Genomic DNA, 17,887 nt, shown 5'->3' on the forward strand with positions numbered 1-17,887 from the left:
AAGATAAATGACAACTGATAAGTTACACAACTTTCAACATCTGAGAAGAGAAAACATACAAGTTCTTTGTAGGAAGCTTTATTTTTTAGCTGGAATTTCTCATAGGATTCATACATAAGACACATAAAGGTCTTATGTCCTCAAAAATTGATCTGCCAGAGAGAGGCCTGGATGGAGGACACAGTGGCATGCTGTTGCCATGGCAGCGTGGTCCTGGCTGCTGCCGAGGCAAGTGCCAGGGTCTCCCTTGCCTCAATGTGAAGAGCTTAGAAAGAGGAGGAGAGGCCGGGCGCGGTGGCTCAAGCCTGTAATCCCAGCACTTTGGGAGGCCGAGACGGGCGGATCACGAGGTCAGGAGATCGAGACCATCCTGGCTGACACGGTGAAACCCCGTCTCTATTAAGAAATACAAAAAACTAGCCGGGCATGGTGGCGGCACCTGTAGTCCCAGCTACTCGGGAGGCTGAGGCAGGAGAATGGCGTGAACCCGGGAGGCGGAGCTTGCAGTGAGCTGAGATCCGGCCACTGCACTCCAGCCTGGGCGACAGAGCCAGACTCCGTCTCAAAAAAAAAAAAAAGAAAGAGGAGGAGAGCAGAACTCCCCGGCCATCTCCGTGGCCCCAGCCACCGCATTTTACACAGCCAGGAGGGAGACAGAGGGAGAGAAGGGAAGGACAATGTGGAGTGGAAATATTAATGGTGGGAGAGAGCAAAATGAATGAAAATAAAGATACTGATTCAAAAGAAAGTGAAAAGAATACAAAGGTGACTCTGAAAAGGACCTGGAGTGGTTAACTAATGAAAATGAAAAAAGTGATGCCAGCATAATAGAGATGGCTTGTGAGAAGGAAGAGAATATTAACTAAGACTTCAAAGAGAATGAAACAGTAATAGAACACACCAAACAGCTTTCTGATCCTGACAAATCTTTGCAGGCTGAGGTCCCACCGAGAAGAAATGACTTGATTTCTGTTCCAAGCGTTCAACCTTTGGATCCCATATCAGATTCAGATAGTGAAAACTCTTTCCAGGAATCCAAACTAGAAAGCAGAAAGACTTGGAGGAGGAAGAGGATGAGAAAGTAAGGAGATGTATTGTGGAGAAAGTTGTACAAGCTAACAAGCTTCTACAGAATCAAGAACCTGTGAATGATAAGAGGGAGCAAAAACTTAAGCTCAAGGACAAATTAGTTGATCTGGAAGTTTCTCCACTAAAAGACACTAATACTTACAAAAATTATTTTGAAAATGAAAGGATTATGTTTGGGAAACTGTCACAGTTATGTATTTCCAAAAATTTGGGACAAGTAAATGTGCTCCTGTCACTTACTAATGGAAGCTGTGAAATAAACAAGGATAGGACAATACTGGTGGAGAGAGATGGAAAATTTGAACTTCTGAGTTTACAAGACATTGAGAGTCTGGGGTTTTTGCCTCCCAATAATAATGGAAACAGTACAGAAAATGACCCTCAGCAGTTGTTACCCAGATCTTCCATCTCCTGTGTCAGTGGCATCAAGAAAGAAGATTCTGCAGGAAAGATTGATGCTGTCACTCACTCATCAACAGAAGAGCCGCTGGCTTAAATCCCTCAGCCACCACTCAACTGCAAGACTTGTCTAACTCAGATCGAAGTAAAGGGAATGGGAAATCTAATCAGGACAGAGTCTGCACATATCTCACCAGTGACCTCAACATACTGTCTTTCCCCTTGACAGAAAGAACGACAAAAACAACTAGAACAACAGACAGAAAAGCTGAAAAGAAAGGAAGAGCAACAGAAAATAGAAGAAGAGAAAGAAAAAAAAAAAAAGAGGGAGAACAACATGGTATTTAAAGCATGGTTGCAAAAGAAAAGAGAGCAGGTCTTAGAAATGAGGAGAATTCAGCAAGCAAAGCACATTGAAGACATGAACAGTAGAGTAAGCAAAACTCTGAAAAATAAGATCATACAGATACGAAAGCTGAACTTATTTACAGAAGGGAGTCTGGATATCAGACTAACAGCCTATGAAAGAAGTAGAAAAGTGGTTCAAGAACTACCCTTGCAAAAGATGCAACATGCAGATGACTTTCCAAGCAGGTTCTAAGAGGCCTTGTGAAAAGAAAATGATTCCCATTCTCTTCAGACTTTGGTGGAACAGAAAATAGAAAAGGTCAATTCATTTTTTTAAAGACGTAACTTTGGTATTCAAACAGGACAAAGATACACACACGCGCGGAAAAAAACCCTATGGACTGGTCTCACTTAAGACTAGACATATAGAAATCTTATGTAAATCTTTAGCAAATTAAAGACACCAAATTATTTAATTTAAAAAAAATTTAAAAATTGAAAATCCAAGAGAAAATTTTAAAAATCATCCATATCCTTACTAAAAAAAAAGATATATATGTAAAGTAAAAGTTGAAAATTCAACCCTAAGCTCTTCTAAGCTCATCTCCAGTGATAACCACTTGTAACAGTGTGGTGCAAATCCTTTTCTATCTTATTTATATATTTACATGTCAAAAGTTTCATTATTCAGTTTTTTTCACTTACTTCATCATGGAGATCTTTCTAGGCCATTATATTTAAATCTCTCTTTTCAAATAGCTGCGTGGTATAACAGTGTTAATTTATTAAACCATTCTTCATTTGTAGATGTTTAGGTTGGTTCCAATGTTGCGCTACTTAACAGTGCATTAGTGAAGATGTACATTCTATGGGAACATCTGTAATCTGTAGGACAGGTTCTTCAGAGGGGAATTTATAATTTTTAAAGGTTTAGAGTGAAATGTTTGGTTAAAGATGCAAAAGTAACCTCCCAAAAGGTAATATGAATTTATAGTTCCTCCAACAATGTGTGAGAGTGAATAGCTAACACTGCATGTGGTGCATCAACTTATTTTTTTCTTCAAATTAATAATATACCTGCTTGTATATGAGCACGTGTGAGAAATAATAAGAAATAGATATAGGACTCTACCCCTAGGTTTTGGCACAGAGCTCCTAAAACCTTTTTAATTTCTTGAGTGATAGGGATTCTACATGTATCTCCTGTTCTAATAATTGACCTTTTGTCCTGGCTTCTGACATAGAGCTCCTAATCCTTTGGAACTTCTGAGGTGATAGGACTCTCTTTGTTCTAATGAGATGACGCTTGGTGGACTCCTGAATAGGGGCTGCTTGCCAGAAAGACTAAGCCATGATTAGAAGCTTGGAACTTTCAGTTCTAACTCCTTTGTTGGAGGAAGGGGGAAAGGGCTAGAAATTGAGTTAATAATCTCAATGACTATGTGATGAAGCCTTCATAAAAATCCCCGAGCTGCAGGATTCAGAGAGCTTCCAGGGTATGGGAAATGTGGTGTTGGGAGGGCGGCGTGCCCCCAAGAGGGCATGGAAGCTTCACACCCCTTCCAAATATTTTGCCTTGTGTATCTCTCATCTGTGTCTTTTATCATATTCTTTATTAATAAACTTGTAAGTGTTTTTTCCTGAAAAAAAAATTGATCTGCCTAACATTTGGGAACATCCATCTAGTAATCCTTTCTTCAGCCTTAGGAAGCTTCCTCTGACAGCCCTTGTCACCTTAAAGGCTGGTCCCAAAGTCCCTCTGTTGTGTATCTTTAACACAGCCTGTGTACATCTCTAATCGTTGTATTCACCATATTATTTTTATCTTTCTGTCTCTTCCATTAGATTGTAAGCAACCTGAGGACAGGGAATGTTCATTTTTTGTTCCTGGTACCCAGGACAGTGACTGACACAAAACAGATCATAAATGTCTGTTAAAGGGTACATGTTGTCTATAGCGAACTTGATAGAAGCCAAAAGAACACAATATTGAATCAAGTTCAGTAAACGCTGTGAAAATGTACTCCAGAGCTACTTTTTGAATCCTAGCTTGAAAAAGTATAAAACCTAAAGGATCTGGGGCAGCGAATTCCAAGCTTCAGAATGACTATGGTTTCTGAAGTGCAGACTCCTAGCTACTTCCCAGAAATTTGGATTAGGAACTTGCGGTGTGAGGCCCTGGAAACTATCATTTTTCAGAGCCCCAAAGCAATTCAGATACACATTTAGTTAGTTTTGGGACTCACTGTTCTTGGATAATTCCATATCCACAGAATATGAGAGCTTGAAAGCACCCTTTTAGTACTTGGATACAACTTTCTCATTTTATAGATGAGGAAACTTGGGCTCAGAGAAGTGAAGCACCTTGTTCAGAATCAGACTGGTAGTGGTGATAGCTGAGCCCAGGCTAGAAGCCGTGTGACCTTGTATGTGAAGGGAGAGAAATTGCAATAGGAAAACTCAGATGACGGGACTGGCATGGGGCCTACCTTTCTGGTGTTCATAACAGCTTGATCCAAAGTCAATGACTTTAACAGAGACTTGGCCCTTTTGGTACAGCACTATATTTTCCTAGAGAGAAGAAAAGACATGTCAAGCTACAGTAATGCTGCCCTAGGCCCTCTGCTTACCTTAATGCTCCCCATCCTTCAGGGCCCAGTTCAAATATGACCACCTCCATGGGCCTCCTCCCACATCCTCTCCAAAATCCCATCATCCTCCCCTCTGACTTCCCAGTTGATTTGTGGTCGATATTTCTCTTTTGGACCTCGTAGTCAGTGCTTTGCAGAGTTTCTTTTGCATATATTTTGTCACTTTCCCCCTATTGATTCTGTAACTCCTGAAGATTGTGACTTTGTTTTTATCTTCTTTGGCACCTGGTTCTAGGCCTCGCTTGCATGGCCTTAGAAATGCCATTGACTGAATTTGTTTGACATTCGCATTAAATGCCGCCCTTGACATACATACTGCCATGACAATAGAGCACACACACACAAAAAAAGGTCAAAGGCAATGCTTTGATTGGAGTTTGTGATTCTTACGCAGCCTAGGGAATAGAATGGGTATTTCCAGAGTGTTTCCGTGGCAGGATGGAGGTGGTACTCACGGGCTTGAGATCGCAGTGAATGATTTTCTCTACAGAAAGCATTTGCAAGCACTTCAAAACAGAGAGAGTGAAACGCCGAACTATCGACAGACTGAAGCCTTGAAAGTTGTTATTCTTCATCAACTCATACAAGTTGATTCTGGAAAAGAGAGGGGAAAAGTGAAGCCTATGGGTGTAAAAAAATATAGAAGGCTGAATTTGAACCTGCAAACAATCTTGTATCACCTGGTTTCCCTCTAGTAGCAGGCAAGCCTCAGACCAGGAGGCAGGGCTTTCATGCCCTTATAGACTCAGCTTTCCCGCTGAATCATGGTGGGCCCAGGGTGAAACCGTGTCAGACTTTCAGATGTCCCCTCGTTTCTCATGTGACAAGGCCACTGAAGCACTTTGTTATGCAGGTGGGTTAAAAGGTTGGCCCAAACTTCTGAAACAGTCATAGTTCCTCAGGCCCTTGGGAGGGACCCAGGAAACCCACCGGTCACTCAAACAAGCAGCTACTGCTGCCCAGGCCTAATAAGGGCTGTCTAAGGACATCAGGTTCCTGACAAGTAAGGAACAAGAGAGTGGGCAGATGGGGGCTGAGGCCAGAGGGAGCCCCTGCTCCTCCCAAAGTGTGGCTGTTTGGTCTCACCTAACTGTTCCCTTGAGAAGTGCAAGCTTGCTCTTGCCAGAGAATCTGAAATTCTCTAGGGTGACAGAAGCCTACTGTATGATATGACATCTATAGACTTACGAATGTTAGAAACTAATATTAATACAATGCATTTGAAGAAGAAACATTTATTTGTGAGCTGCCAGATGAAACCTCTGTGCAAGCTGTGAGATGGGGAGGGAAGGGAAAGAGCATGACCCCAAAATGGTTTTCAGCAACCTTCTGCTGGTCCCTCCTCATCTTCCATTCCTAAGATCATCTAGCTTTGGTAGTATTTAGCAAGTCACTCATTCTTAATGTTTTCTTAGAGATGGGGTCTTGCTATGTTGTCCACGATGGTCTCAAACTTTTGGACTCAAGTGACCTCCCAACTTGGCCTCCCAAGATGCTGAGATTACAGGTGAGAGTCACCACACCCAGCCAGAGCCATTCATTTTTTTTTTTTTTTTTTTTTTTTGACAGAGTCTTGCACTGTTGCCCAGGCTGGAGTGCAGTGGTACAATCTCAGCTCACTGCCACCTCTGCCTCCTACGTTCAAGCGATTCTCCTGCCTCTGCCTTCCGAGTAGCTGGGATTACAATCACACACCACTACGCCCAGCTATTTTTAGTAGAGATGGGGTTTTTAGTAGAGACGTGTTTTTAGTAGAGATGGGGTTTCACCCTGTTGGCCAGGCTGGTCTCGAACTCCTGACCTCAAGTGATCCACCCGCCTCAGCCTCCCAAAGTGCTGGGATATAGGCGTGAGCCATCACACTGGCCACCATTCATTCTTGAGGGCTGCAATGGAGATGTGAGACTTGGCTCTGGCCCCATCCTGACTAGTCACCTGGGCAACTCCCTCATCTCTCTGAGCTTTGGATCCCCCTGCACACCCTGGCCCTCTGACCTCCCAGAGCTCTTTTAAGCACAATGACATCCTAACTGTGCACTGGGATTCATGGCCAAGAAAGGTAGACCGAGCTGTCCATTTGGCCACAGAGAAGATAATTTACCTCTGCATATCAGAGACTCGACCACGCTTTGGAATAACCGGAAATGGTGAGGAGAGTGTCACCTTACCTGCTAATTCAAATGTAGCTGGTTCCTAGAGTTTCACCATCAGCAGTGGTGTCCCGGGAGCCCTGAGCTACCAGCTTGCTGAATCCAGTAACACTCTGAGAGCTCAGCCCTGCTTGTTCTCCTTTGCTAAATGCATTCTGGGTTTCTAGTGTTATATAAATTGCATCAGATGGTCTTCCCAGAGAGAATAATCATCAAATTAGCATGCCTTTGCAATTGGCATGCCTCGTCAGCTCCAATATTCAGCCAGGCCATGCCAATCTATTTAAGTCAGGCTCTGCTCTCTTACCAAAAATATCTGCTCTTGTCCTTATTTACTCAAAATCAAAACCCTTTTCACACTCTAAGCAGCCAGCTCCCTATCCCTTTAGGTGTCCGCCTCTGCACGATCAGGCCAGAAAGCCCACGAGTGGGGAAGATGATAGCAAACCAAGAAAAGTCCTTTTTGACTATTTTGGTTTAGCTCTTGAGGAAAGAGGCCTTGTTTTGGTCATGTCACCTGGCTCAGTACCCACCCCAGGGAAGTACATCACGGGGAGGCTGGCAGGTGACAGGCATACCAAGATTGTCTGCTTTCATCCCAGCCTCCTTGCTCCTGGGCCTTCTGGATAACTAAGTGACTGTCATGGACATTCTAGTTATTAAATATTCACATCCAGAAAAATCTAGTGCTCTGACCTCAAACACTATCACTTAGGTAAGTTTTCCAGAGGAAATGAGTTAAGAAGAAAAGGCGGCTGACCCCAGGAGCTCAAAGGTGATGCAGAAGTGGTTGCGGAAGTAGAAAAAGTCCTTCATATGCACCACATTGGAGGTGTTGTCTTTGTCCTTCTTTCTGAGAGCTTCCAGGATCTTCAGCTCCACCAGGGCCTGCTGGTGAAACCTGAGGGGATGGGGAGTGGCAGGCAGGGTGGGAAATGGGGACAGAAACATCAGTGTCAGATGCCACTGCAGCAGTCAGTCAGCCCCTCCCCATGACCCCAGCAAGACTGTCTAGTGGCAGGAAGCACTAGAAACACCATACTCTCGCCTCCTCTTTGCCCCCTCATGGAATCAGACAGGTAGAAAGAGAAAAGGGAAAACAAAAGGGAAGATCGGAGGCAGAGGCAGAGTCAGGAAGGGCTGGCATTCTGCAGGGGCCAGAGTCACACAGTCCCTCTTCTGTGGCCTATGTCATCCCCCAAGCCACACCTCTTCTTGTTCCTGATGATTTTCAGGGCCACCAGCTCATTGTTTTTGTGATCCAAGCACTTGGCCACCTGTCCAAAGGACCCCTTCCCGATCATCTCCAGAACCTCATAGCGGTAGGCAATGTGATCATGCAGGACCTGTGGAAGCCAGGCTGGTGGTGAAGAGCAAAGCCATGGGCTCCCGGGCCTTCCTGGCATGGGGCCCTGGCATTCCCACCCCCAGACTACGGCTCACTCCTAGAGGAATTTTCTAACTGCACGGGGCACTTGTGGGACTCTCGCTCTCATCTCATCGCGACTGCAATGGGGAGCTTGCTGGCTGGATTCTGGGCCACCCATGTGGTGCCAGGGGAAGTCCCACAGGCTTGATCCATGTCAAGCAGCACAAAGAACACTGGATGGTTTTAGGAAACTTGGGATCTAGTCCCAGTATTGTAGTTCCAGTTCTAGTCCTCCAGTTTTCTGCATGTTTCAGGACCTATAAAGTAAGAGGGTTGGACAAAGTGGCCCTGAAAGTCCCTTTCAGTTTGGACATTTTATGAGTCTTGAAGTTAAGCAGCATCCCTGGTTTGGAGAAAGTTTTGTTTCTGACCCCTGATGTGTCTCTATCTATCAGAGAAGGCGTTAGGTCTGCTCTGCCTCTTCCTGGCCAAATTTGATTCTCCTTTGGGCTCACTGGGATTTAATCCTATCCTGGAGTTAGCAGTACAGAACTTGGACCTTTCTTGGTGAAGAGAAATATTTCAAGAGCCAGAATCACGCATGTCTCTCCCTATGCTGGAAACTAGAGAGCAGGGGGTTAATCAAAACCACAGGAAATGTTCTACTAAAAAGACTTCAGCTTCAGACAAGCAATTTATCCATTCTGAGCTGCAGTGCTGTTGTCTGTAAACTGAAGATGCTGGATAAGATTATCTCTAAGGTCCTCAAGCTCTGTGGGTCTCTGATTTCTAGTGTTACACTCATGAGTCTGGGAGAGGTGAAGGATTAAGTGTTTGTGTACAAGTCCTCAGGATGTGTTTGAGAATGTGCGCTGGGGGTCGGTTCATATGGGAGGAATCTAGAGTGAATTTGAACACGTACAACTTTCCTGATCTATGGATGTAGGTTAGTCTACTTGTAAGGGTCTGTCATGAGAATGTATGGGAAAAGGACAGGGACAGGATCCACACACGTGGCTATAAAATTGCATATGTGTTTTCTTAGCATTTGTGCTTGCCTTCTGCATACTACCACTTAGTGTCATAATTGTTCATTCGCATGTCAACTTTGACATTGATTATGGTTACCTGAAAGCAAGAACCATTTTGTATTCATTTGTGATAGCTTCCTTTATATTTTCAGAGTCTAGTAGATGCCCAAGTTTATGATAGATTATCAATACATAGGCATTCAATTAACATTTGTTGACAAAATAAAGTGAGAATGCAGCTGTGTTGCTTGCTTAGGAATTTGGCTATGTGCAGTATGTATTTGTGTGTGTACTGGAATGCAATAAGGATGGTGATTTTTAGCTTACAGAGAACACACATTATCCCTTTCTTCCCTACAACGCCCTCCCACACCAAAAAAAAAAAAAAAAAAAAAAGCCTTTTCTAAGATTTGAGACTGAAGAACTGAGTTCCAATGAATTAATTTAAAAGTAGTACTGACACCCTTAGGGAATTCCCTAGAGACCCTAGGCTCAGGTAGGGTGGAGCAGAGGAGGGAGCAGGGAGGGAGGGGTTGAGGAGGTCTCAACCTCTGAATCAGAGTTAAGATTTATACTGGAGATTCCCAGCTGGGCACAGTGGCTCACACCTGTAATCCCAGCCCTTTGGGAGGCCAAGACAGACGGATCACCTGAGGTCAGGAGTTTGAAACCAGCCTGACCAACACAGTGAAATCCTGCCTCTACTAAAAATACAAAAATCAGTCAGGCATGGTGGCGGGCACCTGTAATCCCTGCTACCCTGGAGGCTGAAGCAAGAGAATCGCCTGAACCCAGGAGGTGGAGGTTGCAGTGAGCCGTTCACACCACTGCACTCCAACCTGGGCAACTCCATCTCAAAAAAATATATATATATACTTATTGGAGATTCCTAACCAAGGATCCACTAACCCCCTATAATTTTATGTATGTGCAGGTTGTCTTTTCTGGGATGAGGACCTATAGCTTTTATCAGGCTCCCAAAGGGGTTCTTGACTGAAAATATTGAAAAGCCAGGCTCTAGAAGGCACTGTGTGACAGAAACGAAATCCTTGAATCTCAAAGTGTGGTCCAAGGATCAGCAGCACAGGCATCACCTGGAAGCTCAGGCCCTAGCCCCAGACAGGCTGGAAAGAACTTGCATTTTAACAAGATCCTGCAAGTGGTTTGTGTTCATAGTAATGCTAGACAAACATGGCCCTCAATGCTATTAATAAGATCTGCCTCTTCTATGAGCCATCAGGCTCATCTTGTCTCTTAAATCCAAGTGGTAATGAAATGTTCTGAAGAGGAAATTCCTGACAGCCCACAGTCTAGTGCACTAAGCGTCACACATCCCAACATGCTCAGCCCTGGGAATCACTGCTCAGCTTTCACCTTCCGGCTGGGAAGAGGCACTGCCCTGGGGAAGCCAAGGGCTACAGTCAGAAGAGGAGGAGGAAGAGGAGCTGTTGGGATCAATTTTTTAAAAGCAGAATGAAATTAAGCTCTATGCACCAGGGACTACAGTGACAAAAGCTTTTTTGTCTGTGGGGGAATTGACATCTATTATAAAATAAGAGTCCATGTATGGACTTGTATTGAGGAGACAAAAAAGGAAATGTTGGGGAAACTGCTCCTTATTTCAGTCTGGCCTTTTCCAGTGGGCTATGCAGGGAAGGAGCCTGTGGGAGCTCACCCAGGATGCAAACCGGCTACCCCAAGTACGCTTGGGGGAAAGTCAGTCTTCCATTAGTAGAGTATTTTGCATACTAAATTGCATGTTTCCCCATTTTCAAGCATGGTATTTCTTTGGCTTGGCACTACCAGAATACTTCAGGACATCTAGTCTCCAACATATCAGCACTAAATACTAAAAAATACCCCTGCTTTTTTCCTTTCTAGACTACCTGGAGGTTCCCATGGCCCCCACCCCCAATCACCTTCAGATAGGAGCCTTGCTCATCATCAAAACTTGTCTTGCTAAATTTCTCAGGAGCCAGGTCGAGCTTCTTGGCTTCAAGCCCCAGGAACCACAGCTCCGTGTAGCCCAGGATTTCACTTTGCTCATATGGAGACAGCTGATTCTTAAAAAGCTTTAGGGCCTCTGTGAAAAACACTACAATTGTGAGTTAAGTTGAGGCAGCATAGGATTTGCCCAGGATGCAGACGATGGCATCCTTCCAGGTCACGAGCCATCAGCCTGTTTCCCAGCTGGGTGGCTCACTGAGGACCATGCATCTGGCATCTCACAAGATGGAAGTATGACAAAGATAAATGTCAAGGTCTTGCACTTATTTCAACAAATCAAGAAAAGAACACAAGGACAGGGAAAGGGAGAGCTCAGTCCCCATACACCTGGGGGTTAGAGCAGTGTGGGTAAAAATTCCAGGAGTAAAATTAGTGTCAACGCCGGGCGTAGTGGCTCACGCCTGTAATCCCAGCACTTTGGGAGGCCGAGGCGGGCGGATCACGAGGTCAGGAGATCAAGACCATCCTGGCTAACACGGTGAAACCCCATCTCTACTAAAAAATACAAAAAACTAGCCGGGCGCGGTGGCGGGCGCCTGTAGTCCCAGCTACTCGGGAGGCTGAGGCAGGAGAATGGTGTGAACCCGGGAGACAGAGCTTGCAGTGAGCTGAGATCCGGCCACTGCACTCCAGCCTGGGCGACAGGGCCAGACTCCGTCTCAAAAAAAAAAAAAAATTAGTGTCAACAATAGTATATCATTTAGGTGGCAAGTTGCCCAAGTTAATGTGGAATGAAGCTATCATTAGTTGAGAGGCTTTGAAGACTGTAATGTCTGCAGGGCCAGACAGGTAACATAAAGGCAACATTAAAGGCCCAGGAGGCTTCACGCTCAAATCTGCAGCTGAATCAGGAAGGACCTCAGATTGCAAGGAGAGATTATGAGTTAGGACTTTTCTACACTGGCCAGATCACATCGGCGCTCTGGTGCGTGGTCGGGGTAAAATTCACAGTAATTGATAAACTACAGCATTCTCAGAGAAAAGAAACTAGGATCAGGACGGGGACACCATATTATTTGACAGACTGCTGAAGTGTTGGAGAGGGAACTGCAAGGAAAAAGAAAAAGACTTACAGGGGACAAGACTTCTGTTTTCATATAAGTGAAGGGCAGTCATGTATACACTGAACAAGGCATGTTCTTTGCCCAGAGGACAGAGCCAAGGCATAAGATAGCAGGGGGCAGACGGCAGCTCTGTAAAGGCAGAACGAGCTCAGGACTGAAATGACCTCTTCGTGCATAGTTCCCGGAGTTGTTTAAGAACAACAAGCACCACTTTCACTTTCTAAGTTGTGGAGGAAGAGCTGTAAAGCATCCGATGATGGCACCTATAGTGGATGCTTGGTGGGTTTGTGTGGTCTTCCTTTGTGTCCTAATAGGTTATGAGTCTCCGAACCCCGTTAGAAGTCTAGCCACTGGCCAAAAACCCATGTGCAATCTTTCAGGCCTGACCACAAGGCAGTCCACAAAGGCTTCACCTGGCAAGCCTCACGGGTAAAGATGCCGCCCTGCGCCACAGCCGGTGCACTGCAGTCTCTGGAGGAAGCTACAGCCAAGGACGGAGACCCCTGGCTGGCCATGCTCTTCTACATATCTGCATTTCTAACCAATATCCCCCCCGCCCAGAGGCTCCTCCCCAACACCTCCTTACCAAGAGGAAGGAGCTTCAACACCCTTTGCTCTGCTCTCTGTATTCAGTACCTTTCCACCCCTAGCTCTTCCACTCTCTCAGTGCCCTCCGCCTGGCCCCTGGGTCCATAAAATGACAGGAGCCTTCTGTCTGGCTCCTTAAGCAAATGAGACACTTCCTTCTGTCTGCACGGGTACATCCCGCCCTTGCCCAGAGTCACTCCATGGGGGAACATTCAGCCTCCTATTCAGCCTCTTGCTTATACTACCACAGTCAGAGGTTCAACGCTTAACTTCTACTTTCCTCGTGGTTTGCTGCCTTCACTGATGACGCTGACACCTGGCAGCTTAGCTCAGTCCAGCGCAGCTGAGCTCTTGACACCCTGACCTTCCATAACCACCTCCAAATCCTGCTACTGCCCCAAACGCATACCTGCCGCTGTCAGAGGCACCTTGTGCTTCTTTGGTGACTTCTCCCCTGCCTTGGGATCCTGGGTTTTAATGCTAGGGTGCAAAGGTATTTCTGAAGCCTTGAGCTCTGAGGCCGGCATCTGATTGTGAGCTTGATTCTCCTGTCCAGGAAAAGAGGTTTGCAATAAATAACTACTTAAGACTCTCCTGGGGGACATAACCGTTTCTTTAACCAAAGACACCCACCTTCAGCCAGGCTATTTACCTACCTCTCCAGGGAGAAAACAGCAATTAAGAGACAGTAGGTTCTCCCTATCTCTCTCCCAAAGGAAGTATCTGTCTGACTCACACTGTTCCTAGGGAGACCCCTGTACCTTACAGTATGCTGTTGACAACCCCAGCAACATCTCACTGTGGGAAGAGATGGGGACAGTTTTTCACTGCTGCTCTTAAGGAGGTGAGTTCCCAGCTAGACAAAGTGACTTGCCCAGGAGCACGTGAACTTATGTGTGTGTGACACCTCTTTCAGTTGGCACCTTCTCACCTATTATCTCATTTGGTCCCTACACAAAAGAAGTAGGAGGACATGGGAGGAAACGAATATTTTGTATGGTTCCACCTTTCATGCACAGCACTTCATTTTTCCTTTCCTCAGTGAATCCTCCTGACAACTCTACAGAGGGACCATTTCGTAGCTAAGAAAAGGTTAAGGACTTATTTGCTCAAGCTTATAATCATTGTAAAGAATGGGAACAGGACCAGAACCCAACTCTTCAGCAGATACTGTGCTTTTCCCCACCATCCTGGGCCTTTCTAAAACTTTGGACTAAAACCTTCTCAGGGTCCCGTCCGTCTGCACCCACCTGATACAGCAGGGATGACTTCAGCAGGACTTTCTTGCTAATGCGTGGGAAGCTTACCATATTCTTCTTCCCCTTGGCGTCCACAAAGGGGAGTGAAGTAACACTGGAGTTCTGTGGAAGGAGAAACTGCATACATTACAAAAACCTTAGGCAAGAAAACGTCTCCAGGCATCATTTCTTCTAGCCCCCCTTCCCAACCCCCCAACGAAAGATGAGTCTAACTCCAATCCGGACATAAACCTATTGTTAACGTTCTTGGCAAGAAATGCAGATTCCAGAGCAGCAGAGTCAACAAGCACATGGGCTCTGGGTTTGAGTTCCTGCTCTACCGCTTACTAGCTGTAGACTTTCAACAGCTCACACTGACTCTTCCTCGAAACCTCAATTATTTCATCACTACCATGGGAACAAAAATGGGGCCTACCTCATAAGGCTTTTGTGAGGTAAATGAGTCAGTATATAGACTGTAAGTGCTGGCCATTATTATTATTACTCCAATATCTTACCACCCCAACGCAGGGAAGTTCTTCCTGTTATATCACGCAGATCTTGCTCAGTGCAACATAAGCTTCCATTTCCTCTATGACTACATTATTGACTTGACCTACTCACTTGGATCCCTGCCCTCCTCCACTGATTGACTAATTAATCAGGAGAGAGGTCAAAATAGCTAAAATTTGGAAGCAACGTTAAGTGTCCATCAACAGATGGATGAATAAAGAAAATGTGATACTTAAACACAATGCAATACTATTCAGTCATAAATAAAGAATGAGATCCTGTCATTTGCAACAATATGGATAGAACTAGAGATCATTAGGCTAAGTGAAATAAGCCAGGCACAGAAAGAGAAATATCACATGTTCTCACTTATTTGTGGATCTAAAAATCAAAACAATTGGATTAAGGGAGAAAGAGATTAAAAGGATGGTTATTAGAGGCTGTGAAGGGTAATGGTTGCGGGAGAGGTGGGGATGGTTAATAAGTACAAAAACATAGATTGAATAAGACCTCGTGTTTGATAGCACAACAGGGTGACTATAATCAATAGTAATTTAATTGTATTTTATTGTATGTAACACAAAGGATAAATGCTTGAGGGGACGAATAACCCATTTTCCATGATGTGATTATTACACATTGCATATCTCTATCAAAACATCTCATGTGTCCCATCAATATACACACTTACTATGTACCCACAAAAATTAAAATTAAAACATTTTTAAAAAATCACATGGCAATGGTGATGTGGACAGAGTGCTGTCATCATGTTATGATACATGTCATGATGAACTGGCCAAAACTGCCTGTTCGAAGCTACCCTGGCCACCCGCCTCTCCTCATTCTCTCCTAGAGAAAAGGAGCTGAACATCACTCCCTACCTTATGAAAGACTTGGGTCATTCTGGAGTTCTTGGTGTTGGAAGGTGGCTTCTGGACTTGAACTGAAGGTTTACTTCCAACCTGGATCAAGTGGAAGAAAATAGGAACAGTGCTTGGCATGGCCTCATCCCACACTGCATATTGTTGTTTCATTACAGTAAACAAACTATGCTTGAGGCCAGCTCTCCTGACCCCTAAGCTAGGAAGAGCCAAGAGAGGCTCCAATAGGTACTCAATGAATGTATGAGTGGATGATTATCCAAACAAATGACCTTTCCCAAAGTGTTCATCCTGGATGGGCTTGGCCTATGGTTTTCATGCTTTAAAAAAATCAATATGGCCTTTTCTTCCAATAAAACCTTAACTAGAGACCCTGGATACGGTAAGGAGTAATAGCTGAGCTGCTCTTGCTCTTTAGAAAAGAAAATGGCCATTGCCTTGCCTGGAAGTCTTTTCACCCTGAATGTGGCTCTGAAGGTGGCATAGCGGAATCCGCCCAGTGGAACACAGGCACCCAGCCTGTGACCCGATCAGAAGAGACTTCACATCTAGAAAGGGTGAGGAGGAGAAGACCAAAATACTAGAGCAGTGTGTCCCAGAGGGTGGCAAGCACACCACAGAGGAAGGGGACGTAATATGTGTAGTACACAGATAAAGCGTTACCTAATAGGTGTGGATTTACTGTAAAATCCATTTGAAAAACTGTAATGAGCACATTGAACCTGTAACGTTGTAGTTGTTATTATTTAGGATGAGATTAAAATTTAAGTTAAAAAAAATAAGGCCAGGCATGGTGTCTCACACCTGTAATCCCAGTGCTTTGAGAGGCTGAGGTGGGACGATCGCTTGAGGCCAAGATTTCCAGGTTATGGTGAGCTATGATCGTGCCACTGCACTCCAGCCTGAGCAACAGAGAGAGACCTTGCCTCTACAAAAAAAATAATAATAAAACAGAGTGTGCGGACTATGTAGGTGTGGCAAAAACTGTGAAGCTGGCACTCAAATGACTGAAGCTTAGCAAACAACAGGCCACAGCTTGAATCGAAGTTCTGGTCTTTGAAGCCAAAACAGGAGTTCTCCTTCTTCCAGACCTCCCCTATGGAATTGAAGGATGTTTATCCAAAGCTGACACACAGCTGGTAGCAGACCCACTTCTGTAAAAATCTGGCCGCACTGAAATAACAACTGGGTACAACAATTAATATCATCCAGCACAGCTAAGTCCCGCACAGCACAGTAATGATGAGGACTTTTTGGGACAGTCAATCTTGACCTCCTGGAATAGGGAGGTAGTCTGAGGGAGAGAGGGTTGCATAGAGCATGAGACAGGGTCTCAGACCACGTTAATTCGCTAATGTGCTATATTTAGGATACCACTATTGAATGGAAAATGATATCTGAGCAAATATTGCAATTGCAAATCTCAGAGTCTCAATTTCTCATCAAGTAGGTGTGTGGGGATGAATATTCATTAGCGTCGTCAATAACGGCTGACATTGAGGATGCGGCAGGGAGACTGGACAGATACGTGAAAGGTACATGAACAGAATACAACCCAAACTAAATACGGAACAAAGGGCACGGACAGTGAGTACCAACAAAGAAGGAAAAGATCACCGTGAACACAGTCAGACCAGGAGGACGGTGGTAGAGGTGGTGCATTTCTGAATGGGTGAGGCTTGGTCTGGGCTTTAACCGAGAGGACGGGTAGGAAGCACGCTTGTTCAGTGGAACACCATCATCCAGGCATGCCCCAGGGCTCCTCACCGCTCATGCTGGGTAAGCAGGAACGGGGGGTTGACAGCGGGCCATGGAAAGCACTGAAAGACTAAGACGCTTGGTCTTTATCCTGTGGGCAACAGTGAACCACTGACAACTTGCATAGCTGGGAGTTACATGTGCAAAGCAGTATTTCAGAAAGACCCCATTAGCAGCAACGCGATAAAATAGTGCTCATGGGTATGGACTCCAAAATCACACTCTTCCCTTTTGATTCCCGGCTCCACTACTCATCAGTTGTTTGAACCTGGGCAAGTTATTAGCCTGTCCTCATGTCATGTGGGGATAATATTAGCACCAACCTCAAAACATCGTGAGGATTAAGGGAGTTAATATGTGTAAAGTGCTTTGCATATGCTAAAGTTGTCTCCTTGAGTTCATTTTCCTTACTTGCAAAATGGAGAGAGCCATCTTTTTGCTCATTTCCCAGGACCAAGAAAACCATGGACTCAGAGCTTAGCTGACAGAGCAAAGGTGTGTGTGTGTGTGTGTGTGTGCGTGCGCACAGCCCAGGAGTTTAGCAGCCCCAGGTGTGTGTGTGTGTGTGTGTGTATGTGTGTGTATGTGTGCGCGCGCAGCCCAGGAGTTCAGCAGCCCCAGGTGACCAAGTGACCCTGAGGACTGGTGGCTTCTACGTCTCTGCACACTTGTACTCCATTCTCAGATACCCATGGGACACACGAGATTATGAACTTGCTGATTGTTGGCTGTCTTTCAGCGGCTTTCTGAAGAGGTGCACAATGCCCCATAATAACACTTAATTCTATCAAGGGATCC

The 17,887-nt window shown here is 45.0% G+C and overlaps 1 protein-coding gene and 1 pseudogene across 20 annotated transcripts in view; one reads left to right on the forward strand and one right to left on the reverse strand.

Moving 5' to 3' along the window:
- LOC105484155 (dual specificity tyrosine phosphorylation regulated kinase 4) overlaps positions 1–17,887 on the reverse strand; it is a 53,322-nt gene that overhangs the window by 10,282 nt on the left and 25,153 nt on the right. For 11 of the 20 annotated variants that reach the window (XM_071072344.1, XM_071072338.1, XM_071072334.1 and 8 more), the window contains 8 exons: positions 15,332–15,412; positions 13,947–14,072; positions 13,106–13,244; positions 10,957–11,132; positions 7,847–7,983; positions 7,398–7,538; positions 4,943–5,081; positions 4,326–4,407 (listed from right to left, as the gene is read on the reverse strand). In XM_071072344.1, the coding sequence (XP_070928445.1) occupies positions 4,326–4,407; positions 4,943–5,081; positions 7,398–7,538; positions 7,847–7,983; positions 10,957–11,132; positions 13,106–13,244; positions 13,947–14,072; positions 15,332–15,412 (1,021 nt within the window). Of the gene's footprint in view, positions 1–4,325; positions 4,408–4,942; positions 5,082–7,333; positions 7,539–7,846; positions 7,984–10,956; positions 11,133–13,105; positions 13,245–13,946; positions 14,073–14,186; positions 14,301–15,331; positions 15,413–17,887 lie in introns of those variants that run through there. The other 9 variants (XM_071072343.1, XM_011745499.3, XM_011745496.3 and 6 more) reach the window with 5 other exon arrangements.
- Positions 715–2,251, forward strand: LOC105484154 (coiled-coil domain-containing protein 181 pseudogene; annotated as a pseudogene).

This window comes from Macaca nemestrina, chromosome 10 (assembly GCF_043159975.1).
Source record: "Macaca nemestrina isolate mMacNem1 chromosome 10, mMacNem.hap1, whole genome shotgun sequence".
Lineage (NCBI taxonomy): Eukaryota > Metazoa > Chordata > Mammalia > Primates > Cercopithecidae > Macaca > Macaca nemestrina.